Source organism: Podarcis gaigeae (genome assembly GCF_964106915.1).
Source record: "Podarcis gaigeae genome assembly, chromosome: 13".
NCBI lineage: Eukaryota > Metazoa > Chordata > Lepidosauria > Squamata > Lacertidae > Podarcis > Podarcis gaigeae.
Window position 1 is genome coordinate 40513370 of NC_139689.1, and position 24407 is coordinate 40537776.

Sequence of the window (24407 nt, forward strand, 5' to 3'; positions counted from 1 at the left end):
GAAGGCGCAAGTCTGTGTTGAACAAGCTGGCTGTCATCCTTGGGAGTGAAGCAGTAGGAGGAACACATGGTCATGAGACCAGAATGGTTCATTTTATGCAGGATGGCAAAGATGCCCAACAATGTTACAAAGCTCACAAAGATTGATTTGTTTCGCGCATTTTTATCCTGACCTCCTTCACCCCATGATCACAGGGCAGTAGGAGTAGCTTTACTTGTCTTGGAATAAGCCTCACTGAACTCATGGAGTAAAGGGACCCCTGACCATTAGGTCCAGTCGTGACCGACTCTGGGGTTGCGGCGCTCATCTCGCTTTATTGGCCGAGGGAGCCGGCGTACAGCTTCCAGGTCTTGTGGCCAGCATGACTAAGCCTCTTCTGACAAACCAGAGCAGCGCATGGAAACGCTGTTTATCTTCCCGCCAGAGCGGTACCTATTTATGTACTTGCTCTTTGATGTGCTTTCGAACTGCAAGGTTGGCAGGAGCAGGGACTGAGCAACGGGAGCTCACCCCGTTGTGGGGATTTGAACCGCTGACCTTCTGATCGGCAAGTCCTAGGCTCTGTGGTTTAACTCACAGCGCTACCCTGAGACTTACTTCTGAGTAAATGTGCAAAAGGTTGCATTTGGGGCTATAAAACAAGAAGTCCTTGGTTTGATTCTCAGTTTTGCTGTAAATTCGTTTACGGGACCTTAGGCAAGTTGCTCTTCTTTGGCTTTCCTCCCTCAACCCCATCAACCACCCGCAAAAAAGATGTACCGTATTTTTCTGTGTATAACACGCCCCCGTGTATAAGACGCCCCCTCTTTCTTGGGACTAAAAATAGAGAAAAGGGGGGGGGAGATTGCCAAGAGGTTTTGAGCTTGGGGGGGGGGGATTGCCCACAGTTGCTGAGCTTTTTTTGGGGGGGATTGCCGAAAAACGCTCACCCGCAAGACCGCCACAGCCAATCACACGCACATTGACGAAACAACCAATCGTCTGCACGCTTGCTGAAAGCAAGCACCAATCGCCTGCCCAATTGCTGCCGCAGCCTATAACCAGCAAACATTGTCTCACCCACACAAACACCGCTGACAATCTCCTGCTTGTGGCAGCCACCAATCGCCTGTCCCACCTCTTCACTATCTGTGTATAAGACGACCCCCATTTTTTAGCGTAATTTTTTAATAAAATAACCTCAGCTTATACATGGAAGAATACGGTAATTGTATACAGTGTTACCTCATGTTACATGCGTTTCAGGTTACGTACTCCGCTAACCCAGAAATAGTGCTTCAGGATAAGAACAGAAATCGGGCTCTGGCGGCGCGGCAACAGCAGGAGGCCCCATTAGCTAAAGTGGTGCTTCAGGTTAAGAACGGACCTCCGGAACGAATTAAGTACTTAACCTGAGGTACCACTGTATAGGTATGATCAGTGAGTTTTTTTCCTAAAAAAATGTTTAGGGGTACTCTCATTTTGACTCAAGAAAATCACCATTTTATAGTTCAAATTGGGGGAAATAAATACAGTAAATAGACAAAAGTACAAACATGCACAGGATGTTTAGGGGTATGTGCACCCCCAGGGGAAAAAAGCACTTCTGGTCACAATCAGAAGTCAAGCATTTTGTGTCACTGATGCTGTGAAGGCATTCTGCAATCTCTCTCTCTCTCTCTCTCTCTTTTAATTTTCAGCCACCTCTTGAATACTTTTTTTTTAAATGCTGTAAGGCCTGTGCAGATTTTGTTAAATTAAAAAAATACTCGGGTAACCAATTGTTTTCATGGTGGCTTTGTATTGCTCTTAAAGTTTTTCTAAATGGTTTATATTGCTGCACACCTCCCTGATACTTTATAAATGAATATAAATATTTTAATCAGTAAATAATTCTGTAAATATTGTAATGTATATTATTATATTAATTATATTATATTACATGAGTTTCGAATACTCGGAAGTATGCAAATATTGTTTTTACAGTAGAATGCTCAGGGTGTTTGGATATGATGAAATCCCACAAAATGCCCCTAGATGTCACTACTGCCTCAACATTTCCCTTTGTCAACTCTGTCCAGTATTATTTTGTCCAGTTCATCCTGTCTATTCTGAACCTATTGAACATTTGGTAAAAAAATAATTCTTGTTCCAAAACTCTCTTTAGATTTACAATCATAAGGATAAAGCAGTCTAGCAACCACTAAAATTGAGCATTTAAGACTGCCTCTTGTTACTTTCTGGGGACTGGACCGGCTATAAAATCGAGAATGATTTTATAAACTTCTACAGTGCCTCCTCCCAATCCATCCCACCCCCCAACACTTTAGTGTGGTTCCTCACTGGAAAAAGTAATCCATCCCACATACAGTGGTGCCCCGCAAGACGAATGCCTCGCAAGACGGAAAACTCGCTAGACAAAAGGGTTTTCCGTTTTGGAGGTGCTTTGCAAAACGAATTTCCTATGGGCTTGCTTCGCAAGACGAAAATGTCCTGCGAGTTCCCCCCCCTTTTTCTAAGCCGCTAAGCCGCTTATCTGCTTATCCGCTAAGCCGATAAGCCGCTAAAAGCCACTAATAGCGCTAATCCGCTAAGCCGTCAATGGGCTTGTTTCGCAAGACGAAAAAACCGCTAGACGAAGAGACTCGCGGAACAGATTCTTTTCGTCTTGCGAGGCACCACTGTATTATTTTAGGTGCTCCTTTCTGTACCTAGCACAGTTCCGGAAATAGGTAGATTTGCTTCCACATTCTCATTTCACCAGCAATAGCAATTTGCGGCGTTGTGTTAAAGTTGTCATTGGGCTAAGAGCAAAAAAAGAAGAGACAAATGAATGACTAAGAGAAGCCAGGCAAATCTGTGGGTTGAGACAATTTGATTTTATTTGCGTGTGACAAGAGTCTTCATTCCATCACATCATTGCCCTCAACAAGACCTGCTTTTCACCCAAATCAACACAGCCCTGCCTGTCCCCTTCTAAATATGTTCCCAGGCTTCCTTCCTGGCACCTATCTCTCCTTCCCAGAATCCAGCAAAACCGAAAGAGGACAGGTGGGGCTGGGGGGGGGGGGTCGGATGGGGCAAGGAGTTGAGAAACCCAGAAGAATAGATCCATTGTGCGAACGGGAAAAGGAGTAACTTGGAAGCTGGTGCCATGTGAACTCAACTTCTTCCGACCTACATTTTGTCACTCCCAACAGACTAACTGCAGCCTCTTTTTCTTAATTCCAGGGTCGGAAGTTTGTGACGGCAATGGGAGATACTTTGGCTGATGGATCCAGCCTGCACGTGGGAAGCTTGGGGCGATGGAAGCGCTGGCGTAAGCAGTGGATTGAGAATTGGGAAGGAGAGGAAAGAGGGCATCAAATTTTCTGCGAATCCTCATCTCTTTTAATGACTATGGGTCTCAGGTCAAGAAGCCACCTTCCACGGTCAGAAGGGCCAATGGCGAAAATACCCATCTACCAGAATAGTTCACTGCCCAACAAAGATGGAGGAGGGGAGACCCATCTAGCTGTACTGGGTGACGCAAGCCAAGAAAAAGATGGTTTCGTTGGGCAGGTTGCTTCAGCATATTCCTGACCCCCTTCAACAAACCTGAGGAAAATGTTAGGTCACCCAGGACACTGGAGTCTCATCTCCTTAAGGCGAATCTTTGGTTCCCTGAGTAAGAAGGCAGGAGCTAAGAACTTGCCCCCATAGTGAGGCTCTGAGGATTCAGGAACATGTGAGACAACGACAGCTCAGAGACACATACCACATCTTGACGAAGGAGCTCCTGATTGACATGAACCTAGGAGAATACCTTGTCAAGCTACCAAGCCATCTAGCCTGCTACGGTCTACTCTGACAGAAAGCAGCTCTCCCAGGTCTTCCCCAGCCTTGCTGCATAACATAATACACGCTCTATCAGTGAGCAATGACCCTTCCCCAAACCGTCAGCATTATCAAGTTGGCGATGCAGCACAAAGGTGAGAGATGCTGTGCAAAGGGCTTGATTTGAACCCAGGGGCTCAGCCTCGGAACACGCGGAGCCATTGTGCAAAAAGAAGTACCTTCAAGCACGTGCAGAGTGCCTTTTGTCCCTTAACAAACTGAGCCCTGTGAATGATTAGGGAGGGTCACAAAACGGTCAGGGGCAAGCTTGTAAATACATCAGCATCTCTTGTTTTTCTAGAAGTTAAATACAAAACACTTATTACTTACTCTGGGGATGAGAATAGCAAGAGGTATATTATATATATTTTAAAAACAGTATGCAGTGCATTGTTTTTGGTACAGTAAAAGCTAGATCAGTTTGAAACAGGTTCCGAAAATAATTTCGCACGCCCCTCAAAATTCCAGAAAATGCTTTCTATTTCTGAACCTATTTAGAAGTTCGGTCTCGCCATGCTTGCAGTTGTGTCCACAGCACTACAGAGCCTTGGGATCTTGTCAGCCAAGTGACGGCTCCTCTGTTCCCTTTTCTCAAAGCTTTCCTACTCCCCTTAGGAATTAGGATCCATGGGAACTATCTCTCCCAAGTATCCTTGTGCCAGAAATGCTGGCAAGTATCACCTAAGACACCAGGGAGGCCTTGCAAGATAGCTTTCCCATGCCCACCTGAGCCAACTGACTGGTAACTTCGGTTGAGGAGGGAAAGCGGCGGCAGCAACAGCAAGTGAAAGATTTCACCAGCTGAGCCGTTTCAAACCAGGTGTGAAACTTCGGGAGGAGTTTGGGCTCAGCTAGGAGTGAGTTAGTAATAATCTGAACTGGGGAAGTTTGTTTCCGAAGGGAAAACTCCCCAATTCCCAACCTGATTAGTAAAATCCTTCAGAGTTAGATTGCATCTCAACATTCCTGCCCCTTAATTTTATTCAACTAGAGTGTCCCCTCTGAGGAATTTGCGCAATGCTGTTCCCACTGATGAGAGAGGCCTGCTTTCTCCTTCAGCATAGGGGTCTGCTGGGCCCACAGTACTAGGTGAGCTGAGGTAAACAGAGAATCTCGGAAGCATAGTGCATAGTTCACACACGGCAGCAGAACAACGCAGAGCAAAAGCTCCGGAACCATTTGAGCAACAGCTGTTAAAACATCTCACATACGCACACAGAAAACACATGCCAGCGCAACACAGACTGTTCTGTAAACATCAGTAAGGAAGGCCCTGCAAGGCCTTGTCTCTCTTCACGAATTCCCACGGTACGTGATGTTGGTGAAGGTCGAGGTAGCTCCTTTGTACAATGGGTTGTTGGCCTGAAACGGAGAAATAGCAGCGTAAAGGAGTTGGCACAAACCATAACCTGTACCTGCTAATTCACGGCCATTGTCAAAAGGTGTCTGCGTATAGGCTTAAACCAGCTTAACAGTTCTCTTGCCCGAGTGATCCCTGGCAAACATAATTATGCAAGGCAGGGCTTGGAATCTCTAATTATTCTCACCAAACTGACAACCCCAGGATTCTGTAACAGACCCAAAGCACACGGGTTCTAGCATATCTCCCTGGCAGCGTGCATTTGAGAACATGACATGTCATCGTTATTTTAGCGTTTTTCTCTCCTTCCCTGCAGGCATTAGTTAATGAAGCAGAGCAAAGGGCAGGAAATGCTAACACAATGAGTCTAGTCATATGTTTTTTCAGCAGCGCAGTGCTGGAGAAATAGGAATGGATGTGAGTTGGCGACACCCACACTGTTTCCCCCTCAATGTCTAGTTTGAAAACTGGTATAAGCCTGATATTTGTGGCTGGCATGATCCACAACATGAGGATTGCCAGAATATGGAAGCTGAACTAGGGATCACTGCAAGAAACTCTTTCCTCCGCTGCAGCAGAAATGGTTGCAGGGCTGTTCTCTACTCCCCCATCAACCACCTCTCGTGTTTCTCACCGTGTCCCATCTAGCCCTGGCCCGCTCTTCTTCAAACTTGGCAAACTCCCGCCGGTCGTGGATGGTGATGAGCAGTTTCCAGATGAGCAGAGTAGCCAAGCCAATAAGCAAAATGGCTCCCGTCACAGAAAGGAGAACGACCAGGATGTCCGGCCCCTTGGGACAGTCTGCAAGAGAAGCACGTGTTATCCCGCAAGGGCTACAAATCTTCCCAAGTTTCCTACTTTGGTATTCCCATCCGTTCTCCACAACTCACATCTGCACACCAGTAGAGATCTCTACTGAGAATGCACGATGATAATTCCCATCCCACATGAGAGTGGCTCCCCTCAATGACTTCCCTTCCTCTCTTTCCATAGTTCATTTTGCACTACATCCATCAAAACTTATTTACATTGTCAAATTTATCTTAATGCTGTCCACGTTTTCAAATATGCACATATACTCAATAAACATTTTCCAATCTTCTTTCAACGTATGTTCTTCTTGTTCTCTTATTCTATATGTTAGGCTCACAAGCTATGCATATTCTGTCAGTTTATGTTGCCATTCTTCTATAGTTGGAAGCTTGCTCATTTTCCATTTTGGAAAACACCAGTGTGGTGTAGTGGTTAAGAGCGGTAGACTTGTAATGTGGTGAACTGGGTTTGCGTCTCCGCTCTTCCACATGCAGCTGCTGGGTGACCTTGGGCCAGTCACACTTCTCTGAAGTCTCTCAGCCCCACTCACCTCACAGAGTGTTTGTTGTGGGGGAGGAAGGGAAAGGAGAATGTTAGCCGCTTTGAGACTCCTTCGGGTAGTGATAAAGTGGGATATCTTCTAACGAAACACAAGCCACAGTCGTGGCATACATAAATCCCTTTTTTGAGAGTGGCTCCCCTGCCTTATTCACCAGAAGCAGTTGCTCTGTAAGAACCACCTCAAGATATTTGGTCTCTGCTTCTGAGCTGTGGGAGTATTATTGTGGGGACAGAGAGCTTGGGGGCCTTTTGTGCCCAGCTGATGGTTCTGTTTCTCACATGCATGTTCAACATCTCTTCACGACTGCCACATCGAGTTATGACCACACATTCAGCTGCTAGCCATCAACAGCTGCACATGTCACGTGTGAATCAGTTCTAATAGGTTTTCTGCAAGCCGGGCTCATTTGCTAGAGGCCCAGCTAGGTGGAAGATGGGCATTTTAGGAGACATTTACACTTAACTGAGAAGGGGATCGGATTTTCGCAAAATACCTCCACACCTTCGTCTCAGTCCTAGTTCTGATCCGACACTTGCATTTTCTGCAATTCAAGTGCTATAGCGCTAAATCAAACGTGGGATAAACTCTCATCTAGGCCCAGCCCAAGACAAGGACATAAACGACAGAGGATCAGATCCAATGTGGCACAACCAAAGCCTCCCTAACAGCCAGATCAACACAGTTAAGAACCTCCTTCCTGGAAGACCAAGGCATAGTTAGGCCACTGTGTACAATGACTCAGGCAGTTGGAATCCTACCTTGGAGGGGGTTGCAGGTCTCAACAGTCTCTGATGATGTTTTGATGATGCAGCAACTGTCGCAAGATCCTCCCCAGAAAGCATACTGGATAGCCAAAGATTTCCAACTCTATCTTACTTCCGCATTACTTTATGCGTTAAGTCCCATGGAGTCGCAAGAGAACTGGCAGCTTTGTGGTTTCCCACCATGCATTAGCTGGCCTCAAAACTGCTCCCCACTGAAGTCTGGCCTGGCCCACGTAATCTATCCCAGCTGGGTGTCAATCTCCTCTGTGCAACACAGCTACATCTGAGTCACTGGCCAGGTCCATGCCCCTTGTGGCTAGGGGTGCATTTGTTGGTGCCTTTATTCATTCTCTTTTGGGGGTCTAGGGCCAGGTTACCCTGAACTCGCCCAATCTCCGTCATTCTCTTTTGGGGTTATATGACGATCCCTGGAACTTTTGCTCACAAGCCTTATCAGGCAGGCGGGAGACAGACTATAGCTCTCGCTCCCCTTTGCTGATCTATCAGCAGGCACAGACAGGGGCAGAATTTGCTATCCTAAGCAAAAAAAAAAAAAGGTATTCTGTTTCATTCTATTTATGCTTTTATTACTGTCAGGCACTCTGGGGGCCCTTTTAAGGTGCAGCATAAACTACTGTATAAATAATGTTTGCTTCGGTTTGGTTTTGCTTAAGTCATCACTGCTCAAAATGTTCCCAACTTGATACTTCTAGCTTAACAGAGATCTGCCTATTAAGTTCCTGATTCCCCATACCTTCCTTGGCCATGTATGTGGTTCCAGTTTCTCTCTTCCTTCAAATCCCCATTTTCCCATGAAGCCTTTGGCTTGACCCTCATCTACTACATAAGCAGTCTTGGGTATGTTCTGCTGTGTTGGCACAGCAGACAAACGAACTCTTTGACAAACGAACATCTCCCTTACTTCTTCTCTTTTTCTTCCCCAACACATAAATTAAGTTTGTAAGTTCCTTGTAGAAGGAACCTTCTTTAAAAGCCCCCCCCCCACTAATGAAAGTATCTGAAGTTTTGTGTGCATCGCTGCAGCTGCATTTCTCAGGTTGTAGATTAAGCAGGGCAGGGGGCACTAATCTCCAAAGATCAAGCCTCATTTACGTGGCTTTTCATCCTCACCTGGCTCCTCAATGACATAGAGGATGGACTTGCCGCTGGAGTCTTCATAGTACTGGAAACGTACCACGCAGTCATTCTCGTCCTTGTAAGTGCAATTCACAGCATCCTTCCCCTTGTCTCCTACATAAGGGGAGGGGGCAGGTGAGAAGAAAGAACATGGAAACATTTAGTCCTACACATAGCGCTTTCAGGAGTAAGTAAAGTAAAAAGTAAAGGATTCCTGGATGGTTAGGTCCAGTCAAAGGAGATTATGGGGTTGCGGCGCTCATCTTGCTTCAGGCCGAGAGAGCCGGCGTTTGTCCCAGCTTTCTGGGTCATGTGGCCAGCATGGCTAAACCGCTTCTGTGACAGAAGCCAGAGTGCACGGAAATGCCATTTACCTTCCCGCCACGGTGGTACCTATTTATCTACTCGCACTGGCGTGCTTTCAAACTGCTAGGTTGGCAGGAGCTGGGACAGAGCAATGGGTGCTCACTCCATTGCAGGGATTCAAACCGCCAACCTTCTGATCAGCAAGCCCAAGAGGCTCAGTGGTTTAGACCACAGCGCCACCCGCATCCCTCGCTTTCAGGAGTTGGCCCAACAGGTGCCCTTGGGAAGTTCAGAAGCATTCAGATTGGGGGCACACAAAAAGCAAGTGTTCCTAATCAAATACTCATAAGCTGATTTGAATCTGTAAGCCTGGGTCCTCGATTCATTGCCAACATTGTCTCAGGGCTCATGGGAGGAGGCTGCTGTACTCTACATGAATTCCATCTCCTATTCTAGTCTAGTTGAATGTTTGTAGCTGGTGTTGGGCTCTAGATACAGCTTTCCCAACATGATGCCCTCTGGAATTTTTTGGACTACAACACGCAATACATGTGGCAGGCCACACTCTGGGTCAGGTATTCTGAGCTCTAGATGTACTCTAGATGTGAGGGAATTCATCGAATCAGAGTTGCAATGAAGGAATACGCAGCCGTCCCATACGAGGATCAAAGCTGCAAACCTTGGCATTATCAGCACCACGCTCCAACCAACTGAGCTATCTATGCAATTCATCCTAACACTCTTGTTGCAGTTAGGCCACTTCCTGATGAGATTTAGGTTTGTAGCTATCATTCGACTCCATGGAGGTGGTGGACCTATTGAGACGTTGCATCCCATAGACCATAGTCTTCCCCGATCATTGCACCTAACCGGCTGGTGTTGGACTACAAGCCCCATCATCCCTATTGGCCATACTGGTTGGGAATGATGGGAGTTGTAGTCCAACACCACCTGGGGACCCATGTTTGGGGAAAACTGCCTTAAACCAATGGAGTCTGAGGAGTTCTGGATGGAGTCCTCTTAAGGCCGTTGGCATCTGCCTCTCTCAAGAGAGACAATGGAGCGCACCTCCTTTTCATGGCACAAGCCTGGTGGGGCCTATGTAGGTCCTGGGCCAAGAGTCCTAGAGATAGGAAGGCCTGGGAAAAAACCTGGGGAAAAACAAAAAAACCAAACCAAACCAGGATTTCCCCCGTAGCAGTTTTTTCCTGGAAAAATGGGGTGGGGGTGGAATACGCAAACTATATCAAACTGTTGTTGTTGTTTTTTTCATTTCTTTTCTGGGGTAAAATGGCTTTAGGGGGGGAAAACAGAAAAAAACCTGGTTTCCCCTCCATTTTCCCAGTTTCCCTCCAGGCCTTCCCGTCTCTAGCAAAGACCCCCTCAGTGCCTCCCAGATGTGGCCCAAAGGAAAGCAGAGAAATACATAGGCACTAGCTTGGCTGCAGGAGTTGTCGGAAGGAGGCGTACAAGGAACCATCCAACAGTCTTAGGGACTCCACTCTGGATTTGTGCAGAGTTTACTCTTATCCCTTTCTAGTCCCAAAGACGTCCTGCAAGGCAGCAGGTACCTCTTAAGGTACCTGTTTGGAATCATTGGTGCTCCCTAGGTTTTTGTGCGTGAAATATGTAGCATTTGCCCGTTTTGAATGAGATTAGAGGCCGTTCATTTCCGCCTCTTGTTACGTACACATTGCACGCAGAAGTTATTCTTTCTGTCATCCCAAAGCGTCTGCTAAAAGAAAACATGGCTGGCAGCTAAAATACGAGAGGAAGAATGGTGTTGGGTTTGGGTGGCTGTTAATCACACAAGAAAGAACTGGCACAGTTGCCATCCCTTCCTGAGGCAGGTCTCTTGGTCACGCAGAGAGCCCCATGTTTCTTACGCACCAAGCTCCTGCACCAATTCAATCTCGTCCCGGCAGTTGCGGTTGCAGGTCTCTTGCTCCATCAGGGCCCCCCTCTCAAACTTCTTGCATTCCACGCACTCCCTGCGTAAGAGGAAGAAGCAGTTACAGTGAGAATAATGAAGCAGGCCGAGGGATGCTGGCTCCACATCCCATGACTGCAAAAACAGAGGCTATACAGTCGTATCTTGGATCTCAAACGCCTTGGCTCCTGAATGACCGAAACCCGAAAGTGAGTATTCCAGTTGTCGAACCTTCTTTTCGAAGCCGAACATCCGACGCAGGTTCAACAGCTTCTGATTGGCTGCAGGAGCTTCCTGCAGCCAATCAGAAGCCGCGCTTTATAATAATAATAATAATAATTTATTATTTATACCCCGCCCATCCGTCTGGGTTTCCCCAGACACTCTGGGCGGCTTCCAGCTGAACACTAAAATACAATAACCTATTAAACATTAAAAGCTTCGCTAAACAGGGCTGCCTTCAGATGTCTTCTAAAAGTTTGGTAGTTATTTTACTCTTTGACATCTGGTGGGAGGGCGTTCCACAGGGCGGGTGCCACTACTGAGAAGGCCCTCTGTTTGGTTCCCTGTAACTTGGCTTCTCGCAGCAAGGGAACCACCAGAAGGCCCTCGGCGCTGGACCTCAGTGTCTGGGCAGAACGATGGAGGTGGAGATGCTCCTTCAGGTATACTGGTTTCTGAACATTTTGGAAGTCGAACGGAGTTCTGGAACGGATTCTGTTCGACTTCCAAGGTACGACTGCATTAGGATTTCAGCAGGATCTCTGGCACCCCACTCCCCCAGTCTCCCCCCTACTGAAGGCATGTGTCCTTCCTCCCAGAGTACGACACACCTTTAGGGATCAACATGTCTCAGGGTTTGACCCGGTGACTGCTTCTGACAGAGGAGCGAGACAATACAGCCCATTCCATCAGCCTCGCCCAGCTGCCCTTTAGCTCTTCCTAAACCGTCACTCTGTTAGCCACAGTCCTACCTGACTGCAGCAGAGGGAGAGGGGGGGGGGAGTGGAGCACGTTCCCCATTCATTGGGCTCCTCCCTGAACCGTCTCCTTTTTTCAGCCAGTCATCAGAAGAACTACAATGCCACTTTAACAACTAGCGCCCAAGTTAGCTCATTTCTTGCTCCCTCCCCATTCCTCCTGTGTCATATTGGCTAGACCGTTAGGCCTGCAGCCACAGACTTGATCTGAAAATGGAGTATTTGCAGTGTGCCTAGAAAAATGTAAGAATTTATAAATAGTAATTATGAATAATATTTCAGGGTTTTAGGCCACTTCTTAAGGCAGCCCTGTTCAGGGAAGTTTTTAATGTGCGACATTTTAATGTATTTTTAATCTTTGTTGGAAGCCGCCCAGAGTGGCTGGGGAAGCCCAGCCAGATGGGCGGGGTACAAATAATAAATTATTCTTATTATTCTTCATGAGAAGGAATGAAATCTCAGGATGAGTGGGTAAGAACGAAGGGTTGATTAAAGCTTTTACATTCCCCTTGCTCCCTTCTTTTTTTTTTCATTTTGGTCAACTTTTCAAACTTGGAAGTCAAACGGAATCTGTTCCAGAAGTCTGTTTGACTTCCAAAACATTTGTAAACCAAAGCACAGCTCCTGCAGCGAACTGGAAGCCGTGGAAGCCCTGTTGGACATTCGGCTTCCAAAAGAATATTTGAAAACACTCACTTCCAGGTTTGCGGCGTTCGAGAGCCAAAACATTCAAGAACTAGGCTGTTTGACTTCCAAGGTACGACTGTACTTTGTTGTTGTTTTTAAAATTTATTTATTTGATTTTTCAACTTAAAATTTTACAGAGATGTATCAAACATAAATAATAAAAAAACAAGATTCCAAGGAATCTCCTGGACTTCCATCCTCCCTGTGTGGGTCTTATTATTAATCAGTTCCTCCCGCATCTTTTATGATAATCCAAATCCTTTATCTCTTCCCATTATGTCCAGCATCAACCTTAAACTGCAAGTGCTGTTCCAATCCTACTAATGAATTTAGCTGTTTTACAATGGTCTTTAAGATAAGTTATAAATTTTCCCCATTCCTTATTAAAATTTCGGTCTTCCTGAAACTTGTACTTTGCTGTTCCAGCGAAGGCCCATTCAAATTGAGCGGCATAGCAAATAGAGAAGTTTTTAATGTTTAATGCTGTATTGTGTTTTTAATATTCGGTTGGGAGCCGCCCAGAGTGGCTGGGGAAACACAACCAGATGGGCAGGGTATAAGTTATTATTATTAATAATAATAATTATTATTATCATCATCAGAGTTAAGAATGCAACCTTGCACCCTAATATTCTACATGTCAAATTCAAATCCACCCTAGCCATGATTTGGCATAGCCTTATGTGATAACCCTACCAGTGAATTGGCAAGGCTCCAGCAATATGGATTATGTATCTTAACAGCAATATGACTACTGGAAAGAGAGACTAAAGCATGAACACACAGACTTCAGGAAAACTCTACACTCTCTTTGCAAAAAAAAAAAAAAAAAACCCACCCAGAGAGATTTATGGGAACTAGTAATTCATTTCTGAGAGAAAGGTACAGATACTGTACCTATTTACAAGTCTACTCAAATACCTGGGGGACTGTGCCAATGCAGTCTTCCTCCTGCTATGATGTTTACTTTAATGATTTTGTGTTGCTTTGGGAAACGACAGACAACTGGCGCACACATACACACACACACAATCACAGCTCCCTCTTGCTCACTTCTTGATAGTGCAGGCATCAGGGCAGGTTGGGCACTTCTCACAGGTGTCTCCATAAGAGCCAGGCTGGGTGCAGACGCATTTCCCGCAGGCACAGTAGCCGCGGCCTTGTCCGCTGCAGACCAGCCCGTTGCTAGACATGCAGGTGTCAGTCCGGGTGGTGCAGTTGCAGTAGGCTCCCGTCCAGTCGGGGTCGCACGCGCAGTCGCCACAGACGCATTCCCCATGACCTGCAGGCAAATCACAATGCGATTTATGTTCCGGTGTTGGAGCCCAAATTAAACAGGAGGGGTGGGGGCGCAGGAGGCCTTTACCAGAGAGCACAACGTGTGAGCTGCAAGGGAGCAGTTTTAGCATTCAGGTTACCGACTCTCACCCCTCTTTCTCCCCAACCAAAACAAAAAGCAAAAACCCCATACCCGTCGAAGCAGAGTGCACATTAGGACAGAGCAGATACTACACTTGATCTTAGTCAAAAGGCCGAGAAGCGAGACACTTTTTGACTATTGCTTCAAAACCCAAAAATGTTTTTTATGTAATTGACTTTTTATTTCTATTCTTTCCACATCGTATTGTTGTTTTATTGCTATGGCCGATGGCTGACACAAATAAGGATTCACCCATTCATTCAATGGGACAGAGCAAAAATGGTGTATGAGGTCTGCAAAATTTCTTTTGACACCCTTGCCTGCAATACAGAGGTAAGAATCGGAGCTGTCCGTGTGCTACAATTCTGACGCAGCAAATGAAAAGTTCATGATGTGGCCATAGACTCAGAATTCAACTTCCACTTATATTGTAAAAACACCAAGTGATTTTCAGATGAAGGGCAGTATAGAAATTTATTATTATTATTATTATTATTATTATTATTATTATTATTATTATTATTATTTACATACCTTTTCTCCAAAGGTTTCTGCAAACATATGCTTGAAAGTATGTGTACAAATTACCCAACATCCGTAACTACTGCTGCTATAGTCTGCTTGGCTTAACTGACTGGTGATATCCCATGGTCAGAGGGCTCACTGGCAGGGCTGGGGGCCAGGCTAACCAACATAGGCAGCAGTGTTGTGGACCCAGGGGGTGGGTGGGGTGGCGGTGGCGCTTACTGGCTCAAATGCCCCATTGACGTTCTTATCGCTCTACTGCCACCACCAAGCAAGCAAGATGACAAGGCAGCCACCCAGGCTGTCACTGAGGAAGGATGAGGGTGGGTGGGTGGCAAACAAGGTACAAATGTGTGATCTTATGATTGTAATTCTCAGGCATGTGTACAATAGATATATAAAGAGCTGAAAAGGTCAGAGCAGAGCCGGGAGGGGGAACTTTTGCCTCCATTACCTGGCAATGGGTGGAGGGAATTGCCCAAAACAGCCAAGCCAGTGGGTTACCTAGCTGGTTGGCAACCCTCTTAATAACTCCCTCAAACTTAACTTTTACCTGCTCCACCCCACCTGTCACCCCAGGTTCCTATGAAGATAAAACAGGATAACCCCTTTTGCTGTCCTCAGAGGAAGGGTGAGAAACGAACGTGATAAATTACATAAAATAGTATCAGCTAGAAGTGAAGAGCAGAGGTAAAGGAGAATAAAATAACCAAAGAAGTGTGGTTTAGGCAGTGGAAGTCTTTTAAGATATTTTCGTCAAGTTTTGTATTTTATAACGTGTGTAAGTGTAATTCTGGAATTACTGTTTATGGAAAACAGCATTTTCTTTCATTTTCTTTCTTTTCTTCTTTTTCTTTCTTCTTTTTTCGTTTCTTCTTACTTTTTATTTTCTTCTACAGTTTATGTTTGGTAAATATGCAAATAATTGTGTTTTTTGGAAATTTAATTGTATTACAGTGGTACCTCGGGTTAAGAACTTAATTCGTTCTGGAGGTCTGTTCTCAATCTGAAACTGTTCTTAACCTGATGTACCACTTTAACTAATGGGGCCTCCTGCTGCCACTGCGCCACCGCTGCACAATTCGTTCTCATCCTGAAGCAAAGTTCTTAACCCGAGGTAATATTTCTGGGTTAGCGGGGTCTGTAACCTGAAGCTATGTAACCTGAAGCGTATGTAACCTGAGGTACCACTGTATTCAATGAAGTTATTTTAAAAAAAAAATAGTATCAGCTGGCGCAGACATTCTCCCTGGGTTGGGGAAGGGGCCAAGGCAACAGAGGGTATACTCTTAATAATTTACCTCACAGTTGCCAGACACCAAGGCCTGTGCTTACATTTAATTCCCACCTAGGTGCTGACCTTGCTAAACCACTGATGCAGTTAGACCATTAGTTGTGTGGGGGGGCGGCACACGCTCCAATCTGGAGCCCCCACGAAAGGCTGCCGTGGAAATATTCGGCGGAAATGTTTTCTCTGAGGTGCCCAGCTCTGCCCACGCACTCCTGGGACAGTGGGTGTGTGGCAGCCTGTAGACCCTCTGCTAACTATGAAGAAGACTGGTTAATGAGAAACTCAAGTGAATCACGGCTGGGCTGCGGGGGGGGGGGGGAAGAGAAGGAAAACAGCTGGTTTGGGAGGGGGGAGTCTCTAGTGACACTGAGGAAAACACATGCCAACTGAGAGAACAGGCCGTGCATGTTTGTCACTCGCTTTAGAATTAATTACTCCGATGGAATGAACCGGGAGACAATGACCTAGTCAAACGCTGCTGAGGAGGACGAGGCTTGTGGAGGAAAGAACAACAAGAACAGAAAAGGAATTGGGAGCCGTAGCAAATCTATCTGGCTTTCACGTTTACATGCCAAAACCCACTTCCCCTGGGTTAGATCTGTGCACCTTTTTTAAATAATTAACAAAAACCAGTCTCGCTCCAACGCTTAACTGCAGCCTCAAGGCACAAATAAATGCATGTGATGATGGTGTGTTTTATAAAAACCCTACTCCCATGCTCGGGAAATCTCCACGGCTTCATTTCTGGGCGCCAAGCTACTGTGAACGCAGAGGCAAATTCAGGGGAGCGCGGCCGGTTTGGTTGCATTGGGTGCAGAGCCTCAGGGGCGCGACAGGTAGGGCGTCACAACTATGATGTAGAGTGGAAGACGAGAGGCAGAGGGTGCCAGTTTTAGGCGCTCACTGAAATTTGAGACCCCCCGAGGTGTGCCACTGGTCAGCAGTACAGGAACAAGGTCCATTAAGAAGTGGGAGCAACCACGCTCAGCATCCACATTTCCCATTCCGGAAATGTTGAAATTTGTGACCTGATTTGTGTGCTCAACCTGATGGCAGCTTCCTTTGCCTGTCGTGTGGCACTGCAGCACACCTCAGGAAAGGCCTCTGGGGGAAATGGGTACTTTCCTCTCCCTTTGAGTACTGCCATGTTAAAGCCTGAGAGTACTCTATGGCAGACATGTCCAGCTCCCAAGAGACTGCGATCTACTCCCACTATAAAAAAAACTGGCAGTGATCTACCCAGTGGATTGACCAAAGTTGTTGAGATTTTTGGGGGGACCCTTCACCAAAGTTGTTGAGCTTTTTCTGGGGAGGAAGACCCAAAGTTGTTGAGCTCTTTTATGGGGGGGCCAATCAATCAGGATCACGCGATCAACCAGAGATGTCCAGTGATCAACCAGTAGATTGCGATCAACCAGTTGGACATGTCTGTTCTATGGCAATGGGCTTCTTGGAAGATTGCATCAACGGTGTCTCCGAAAATCTTACACATCACTTGGGAAGACAGGCGAACTAATATCAGTGTACTGGATGAAGCAAAGATCACCAGTGTTGAAGCAATGATTATTCAATATTAACTTCGTTGGACTGGTCATGTTGTGCGAATGCCTGACTATTGTCTTCCAAAGCAACTACTCTAGTCCAAACTTAAAAATGGAAAGCGTAATGCTGGTGGTCAACAAAAGAGGTTTAAAGACTGTCTCAAGGCAAATCTAAAAAAATGTAGTATAAACACCGACAACTGGGAAACACTGGCCTATGAGCGCTCCAACTGGAGAACAGCCTTTACCAAAGGTGTCATGGGCTTTGAAGACACTCAAACTCAGGACAAAAGGGAGAAACGTGCTAAGAGGAAGGCACGCTTGGCAAATCCATACATTGATCAACTCCTGCCAGGGAACTAATGTTCCCACTGTGGAAGGACGTGTGGATCCAGAATTGGCCTCCACAGTCACTTATGGACTCATTATTTAAACCGTGTTTCTGGAAGACAATCTTACTCGGCTACGAGTGATCGCCAAAGAAGAAGGAGGGATTGGGGGAATTCAATTCAGTTCACATTTAGAAATGAGCTTGGGCCAAACCATGCTTTTTGAAAACCATACGTGAACTGAAACACAGCCAGTCTTCCAAATTCTCTCAGTTTTACAACCGAGAACATGCATGTACTGCAACGACGTGTCCATGGCAATGCATAAATTAGCAAACGCAACCTACAAAAATGTGTTGCCTTAGGGAAAACGGCTTTGCGGAAGTGTGCGGATGAGGCAAAACTGTGTACGGAAAGTGCATATCAGAGGAGAAATTCACACTAAAATGCTGATGAATTTTCATGGGTACTTTTCATTTCAATCGCAGACCTAACCTGGAAATGTGGGGAGAAGTTAAGATAGGAAAAATGATAAACCGAGGGAAAACCAACACTGACAGATTCACTCATCTCCAAGTGAGATTCAAGGCTTTTGTGGCTTCCCACCTCTTGTTTCCTCTCAGCCTTTTAGGGATGGTCAGGAGACGGCTTGGCTACATTATCTCCCAATTCAGTGGTGGATTCAGGGCCAAACTATGCTTTATGTGAGCGTCTTATTTCTACTACGATATCCTCTGAATGGAGTATCAAAGGTCAGTATTCTCCTAAAAGAATCACAGCAGCTTACGCAATGAATGGCATGCCCGCTTTATCAATGGGCTGTAAACATCTCAAATGGCCGCATTGCACAATGTTTGTTGTATTTCACAACACACACAGAAACTCATATGGAACGGAATGCGCTGCTGCTCTGTGCAAGGAGCAAGGATGAATCTCCCAGCTCACACAACCACAACAGTTGCCCCTTTCCCCACCAGTCCTTATCACATTGAGTCACCCTGAATCCTGTAACTAAAAAGAAAGGCACACCCAAGCAGCCCTTTCCTCCTTCAGGGAAGCAGACATAATCAAAGTCTGGATCAAGAAGTCATAAATTACAAGCACAGACCAGGAAGCACTGCTGAACTGGCACCCTCCCTTTCAACATCAAGCTTTCCACTTGCACAGAAATCTTATTTGAGGAGGTAAACAAATTCAGTTCCTGCCTGAATAAGAGTTTTGTGTAACCCACGAGCTTGCTATGGTGTGAATACCAAATGCTCAAATAAAAATGTTATTACTTTTTGAATCCTACCTCCTATGGCAGAATACAAAAGGTTCTGTATGTGTGTGTTTCAGTTTCCTATGCATATATAGTTATTATAGTAATTACTTATATCCCACCTTTTTCTCTGATGGGAACACTCAAGGTGGCTTACAGGTAAAAATGGAAACAGCTAACAACATAGGAAAAATAGTGTCGTGTAGTGGTAGTCTCGTAATCTGGGGAACCGGGTTCGCGTCTCCGCTCCTCCACATGCAGCTGCTGGGTGACCTTGGGCCAGTCACACTTCTCTGGAGTCTCTCAGCCCCACTCACCTCACAGAGTGTTTGTTGTGGGGGAGGAAGGGAAAGGAGAATGTTAGCCGCTTTGAGACTCCTTAAAGGGAGTGAAAGGCGGGATATCAAATCCAAACTCTTCTTCTTCTTCTAAAAACCAATTAAACGTTAACAGAATTAAAGTTACTATGTATAGCTGAAACAAAAGTCCTCAAAGGTCATTATGATCTATCTTTCAGTATCTATGTATCCTTCAGTATCTATCTATCTATCTATCTATCTATCTATCTATCTATCTATCTGAACTATCTTTCAGCCAGGAACCTCCAGGTCCCCCTTTCAAAAGCGAGGCCAAAAGTGCACTTATTTCTTAATCCCTTCCAAGATCCAAACCCCATGTTTTCCCCTTTTTTCCCTCCCGTATCCCAAATAACTCTCTTGGACAGGGTAATCTGCTTAACATAGATCAGCAAGAAACTGATTTCTGGCAGACCTCACAGAGTAAGTAAGTGAGTACTTTTCCCACATCAAAGTTCAGCTACAATTAAATCTTTGCCATTTGGGGCCTCCTTCTAAAGGAAAGGAGCCAAGGACTAGCAGATACACCACTTAGGAAGGGAAGTGCTATTCCTCAGGAACACCTTTATTTCTGTCCAGAACTGGCTGGTTCTATGCATTTATTATTGTTAGAAAGACTTCAGTTGGCACTGTGTTTGAGATGTGTGCCCAAAGCTACAAACCTCTTTAAAAAAAGCATTGACTGTTGGATGCAAGTTGATAAAAATCGATAATTAATTATTCTCTGAAGGAAAAGGAACCAGGGCACATGCCCAGTGGCATAGCGTGGTTTGCCGGTACCCGAGGTGGAGCAAGTGTGGTTCCCCCCACACCCGATGGACTGGGGAGCTGGGGTGGGGGCACACGACGGGGGGCGGCTGTGTGGAGCCCACATGGAGGGTGAACGGAGCCCACCTCCAACAGGCCCCTCACCTGGTGACTCCATCCACCTGACCACTAGACCAACCTGCCTCTGCCTGTTGTGGGGGCATCTGATTGTGCCCCCTCAAAAATATGTTAAATAAGTTGGGAGTTCTTGTTATTAAATATACCAAGAAAAAAGCACACCAAGAACTCAGGCCAATGTGAGTTTCAATAGTGGGAGTGGTCCCTACTCACAAGTCAATAGTCAATAGTAACAAAAACTAATCCATTCAAAAGTATGTATTCTGACAAGAATTGCAAACTCAAGTAGAGATTACAAACTCAAACTCATAAAGATATGTATAACACAATAATTCGTTACAAAGATTAACTCTTTTTCACTCGACAATAATGTTGATCCTTATAATTTCTCAGCTTGGAGATGGAGACTCAGTTTCAACCATAGAGCAGAAGTCAGAAGTCAGTTATAGATTAGAAGCCAGGACAGGGTCCTGTTTCGATGTATTCACCTTCATCAGCTAACTTTTAAAAGGTTGTGTAAGTTTGAAGACTTTTGGATAAATATATCCTGTTATTTTCTACGTTTCTCAGGGATAACAACTTGTGGGTAGATCAACGTGTATCTTGAGCTTTGATCAACATTATTGTCGAGTGAAAAAGAGAAAATCTTTGAAATGGATTATTGTGTTACACATATCTTTATGAGTGTGAGTTTATAATTTCTACTTGAGTTTGTAATTCTTCACAGAATACATACTTTTTGTTACTACAGTGGTACCTCGGGTTAAGCACTTAATTCGTTCTGGAGGTCTGTTCTTAACCTGAAACTGTTCTTAACCTGAAGCACCACTTTAGCTAATGGGGTCTCCTGTTGCCGCTGCGCCGCCAGAGCACTCTTTCTGTTCTCATCCTGAAGCAAAGTTCTTAACCTGAGGTACTATTTCTGGGTTAGCGGAGTCTGTATCCTGAAGCTTATGTAACCTGAAGCGTATGTAACCCGAGATACCACTGTATTGACTACTGACTTGTGAGTAGGTACCACTCCCTCAAAAATGTGTGCCTGGGACCGTGGCCTCCCTGTCCCCTCCCTGCCACCCCCCCAATGCTACGCCTCTGCACATGCCTTTAAAGAGGTACTGCTCTTTCCGCAACATAATCTCGGATCGATTCAAAAGTGGGACATTGCAATTGGGCGCAGAGCTTCCTCTGCAAAATCAGAGGAGGAAACAGAACCTTTCCGGCTAGACACAAAACGTTTGAGAGCGAGCCGGCAGTGTTTTGAGAGCGCCATCCATTCCTACGGTGCGCCAACAGCCCCCCACCCAAGCAGCCAGATGTTTGGGGCTACAACTTCCGTGAGTCTGCTTGATCAGAGAAGGGGACGAACGGAACGCAGCATGAGCCCTTTCGTTTTCAAATTGCACCAAGTTCTCGAAAGCCCAAGTTCTCCAAGCCCCCTACAGACATTTCCCCACTTACCAGAGCACAGCTCACCCTTGAACCGGACGCAGGAGAAGTCATCGCATTCACAGTACTTGCCGGAGATCTTGCCAAAGTCACTGCTGTAGCAGACGCACTGGCCACAGATGCATTCTCCCCGCTGGTTGCAAGCAGGCTGCCCCTGGCGGGGGCTGCAGTTATCCTGCTGCGAGGGGCTGTATTCTTCCTCGGAGCACTCGCACTGGGTGCCCAGGCGGCCCGGGTGGCAGCGGCACATGCCGCATTCAAAGGTGCCATTGCCGTTGCTGCAGAGATCGCTGTCCGGCTTGGCAAACTTTTGGCAATGGCAGTCGCAGTCGAAGTTCACCTGCACCGTCAGGCTGTCCTCAAAGCCCACTGGCTTGATGGTGAAAGTCTTCTGCGGTTCCGCGGGGCAGCCACGCACCTTTGCTTCAATGCTGAAGCTCACCTGGGAAGAGCAAGACACCCGGAACTGCCCTCACATCCTTCCTCAAGGAAACACCTTAAAAAAACCCCCAACCGTTCGGGTTCTGTGCTTTTAATAACCCATCTCTCACAGCTTAGAAGTGGAATTGCCCAATTCGTACCAAAGCTGCCCATTTGCAATGTTGCAATGAGTTGCGATGACATTCTCTTGCTCAGTAACTGGGCAGAATCTCAGTCCATTTATTGGGGGGGGGGGAGGGAGACCACGTCTCTCCACTTAATGCAGCTCTTAGAAATCGCAGTATAGGGCAAACACCCTCGTGCTTGGAGCAGTTTCCAAGGACTGCGTGACATGGGGATCACCTTTTCAGGAAATTCACAGGAATTACTGTACAACTGCTTCTGTTTCTAAGAGTTCTGTTAAGTGCCGTTTCATGAAACTGTTTTAAATTCTTTCCGTTTACTGAACAAAGAGTATCATTATACAGGGGGAGCTGGGTTTTGTTTTTGGGGTTTTTTTTTTGCATCCAATAGGCAATTCTGTAGATAACTTCTTGTTCTTTTTGCAGCAGTGGCAAACATAGTGATTCACTGTAGTGGATGGAGAGTGACTGAGGACAGGTCTGTTTTTAGTCTTGGGGAAGGGAGTGTAGTAAATCAGATCATTTTAGCAGGGGAAAGGGGTTAAAAAAAAAAAAGGTATAGGACTCCTGGACGGTTAAGTCCAGTCAAAGGCGACTATTGGGTTGCAGCGCTCATCTCACTTTCAGGCCAAGGGAGCGGGCATTTGTCCACAGACAGCTTTCCGGGTCATGTGGCCAGCATGACTAAACCGCTTCTGGTGCAACGGGACACCGTGACAGAAACCCAGAGTGCATGGAAACACCGTTTACCTTCCTGCTACAGCGGTACCTATTTATCTACTTACACCGACGTGCTTTCAAACTGCTAGGTTGGCAGGAGCTGGGACACAGCAACGGGAGCTCACCCCGTCGCAGGGATTCGAACCACCAACCTTCTGATTGGCAAGCCCAAGAGGCTCAGTGGTTTAGACCACAGTGCCACCCATGTCCCAAGGGGAAAGGGGTGCTCGATGCTACTGAATACAAATCTGCAGACACATGGTCCCTTACTTTTTAACTGTTGAGGCCCTCTGCCTCCCAAATTTTAACCCACAAAAAACAACAACCACCCTCTACACAAAAGGTTTATGATGAAGGCAAAAATATTACTTGCACATTCTGCTGACACTTTCCTGGTGCCTCTGCTTCTTTGCTGTGAACCTTCTTAAGACTGCTGGTGGAGGTTTGGATTCCCTTTGAATGAGGGACATGGAGAAGTAAGTCCCTTGCAGTTCTTACTCACCGTGTCTCCAATCTTAAGGCCAACGCAGGACTTAACTCCAGGAATGACTTCGTTGTTCAGGCAGGTGGCATTGAATGAGAGGGACAATTCATCCGGCAGATTGCGAACTTCTAGTTCAATCTTGGAACGAATTTTCTGAAAGAGGAACAGGGGGAATGTCTGAGGACTCAGCTACATTAGTAAAAATAAACCGTTATAAATGCATTATAACACTAACACCAGAGGGCGCCGTAGAGCTGAATCAGAACGCTAAAACACAATTATAGACCGTAAAAATGGAGCAGGCCTGGAAAACAGTATTTTGGGTTGTATACAGTGCTGGTTGTATTCAGAATAAAGCCACTGAAATTAATGAGCCTGTTAGTCCTGTCCATTAAATTGAGTGGCTCTGCCCTGAACATGACTAGCATTGGCTACAGCCTGGAGTTTTATTAATTAATTCACTCCTCTAAAGTCAATCCAGAGTGTGGATGATTCAAGGTAATGCAGTGGATTCAGTAAACTGTGTCACCTTGAGAAATGTCACATTATACCTTCAAAGGTAGGGCATACAAAGAGAATGCACTGCAACATTTTGTTGCAGGCCCCAAACACTTGAAATATGTTTAGGACTCCAGCCAGCTTAGAGAAGGAACCTCTTTCAAACCTCACAGAAAACCAACAAAGGACACTGACCACTCCCTGCTATGCCAGAGGGGCTTTCAGCCTGGAAAGTGAGCTGTTTTATATATGTAGATATAAACACACACACATGCATACATATTATTCAACAGTGATCCTGTTGCTGTGTTTAGCAGGAAGTAGCAAAAAGGGGGCAGAACTGTCAAGCAGGAAGCTTCTAATTAAATACTGCTTCAGATAAGTTACGAGAAAAGAAAACATGGGAGGAAACAGTCAATGCTAGAATGCAACTATATTTTAAGGAGGTCATCCAGATGGCTCCATAAAAACAGAATAAACGAAGGATAGCATTTCCAGACCAAACTGCTGGAGTGGAAGCAATATTAATGCATCACTTACACTAGGAGACACCAGTTTGCAGTAGTTCAGATTGCCCTGGTATCTACAGTTGAAGGGTGGTATACAAAATATAATATTTTTTTTAAAAAACAACAACCTGGGGGGTGGGGCGTGCTTGGAAGTCCACATCCGTCTTCCACAACCCCATGATAAT

The 24407-nt window shown here is 45.8% G+C and overlaps 1 protein-coding gene across 1 annotated transcript in view; it reads right to left on the reverse strand.

Annotated features, from left to right (window-relative positions):
* Nucleotides 1-2837: 2837 nt before the first annotated feature.
* ITGB3 (integrin subunit beta 3) overlaps nt 2838-24407 on the reverse strand; it is a 61317-nt gene continuing 39747 nt past the window's right edge. The window contains exons 9-15 of the mRNA XM_083709297.1: nt 23234-23368; nt 21461-21890; nt 13448-13676; nt 10688-10788; nt 8486-8605; nt 5850-6016; nt 2838-5217 (exon numbers count right to left, since the gene is read on the reverse strand). Coding sequence (XP_083565423.1) covers nt 5149-5217; nt 5850-6016; nt 8486-8605; nt 10688-10788; nt 13448-13676; nt 21461-21890; nt 23234-23368 — 1251 coding nt within the window. The 3' untranslated portion in view covers nt 2838-5148. The remainder of the gene's footprint in view (nt 5218-5849; nt 6017-8485; nt 8606-10687; nt 10789-13447; nt 13677-21460; nt 21891-23233; nt 23369-24407) is intronic.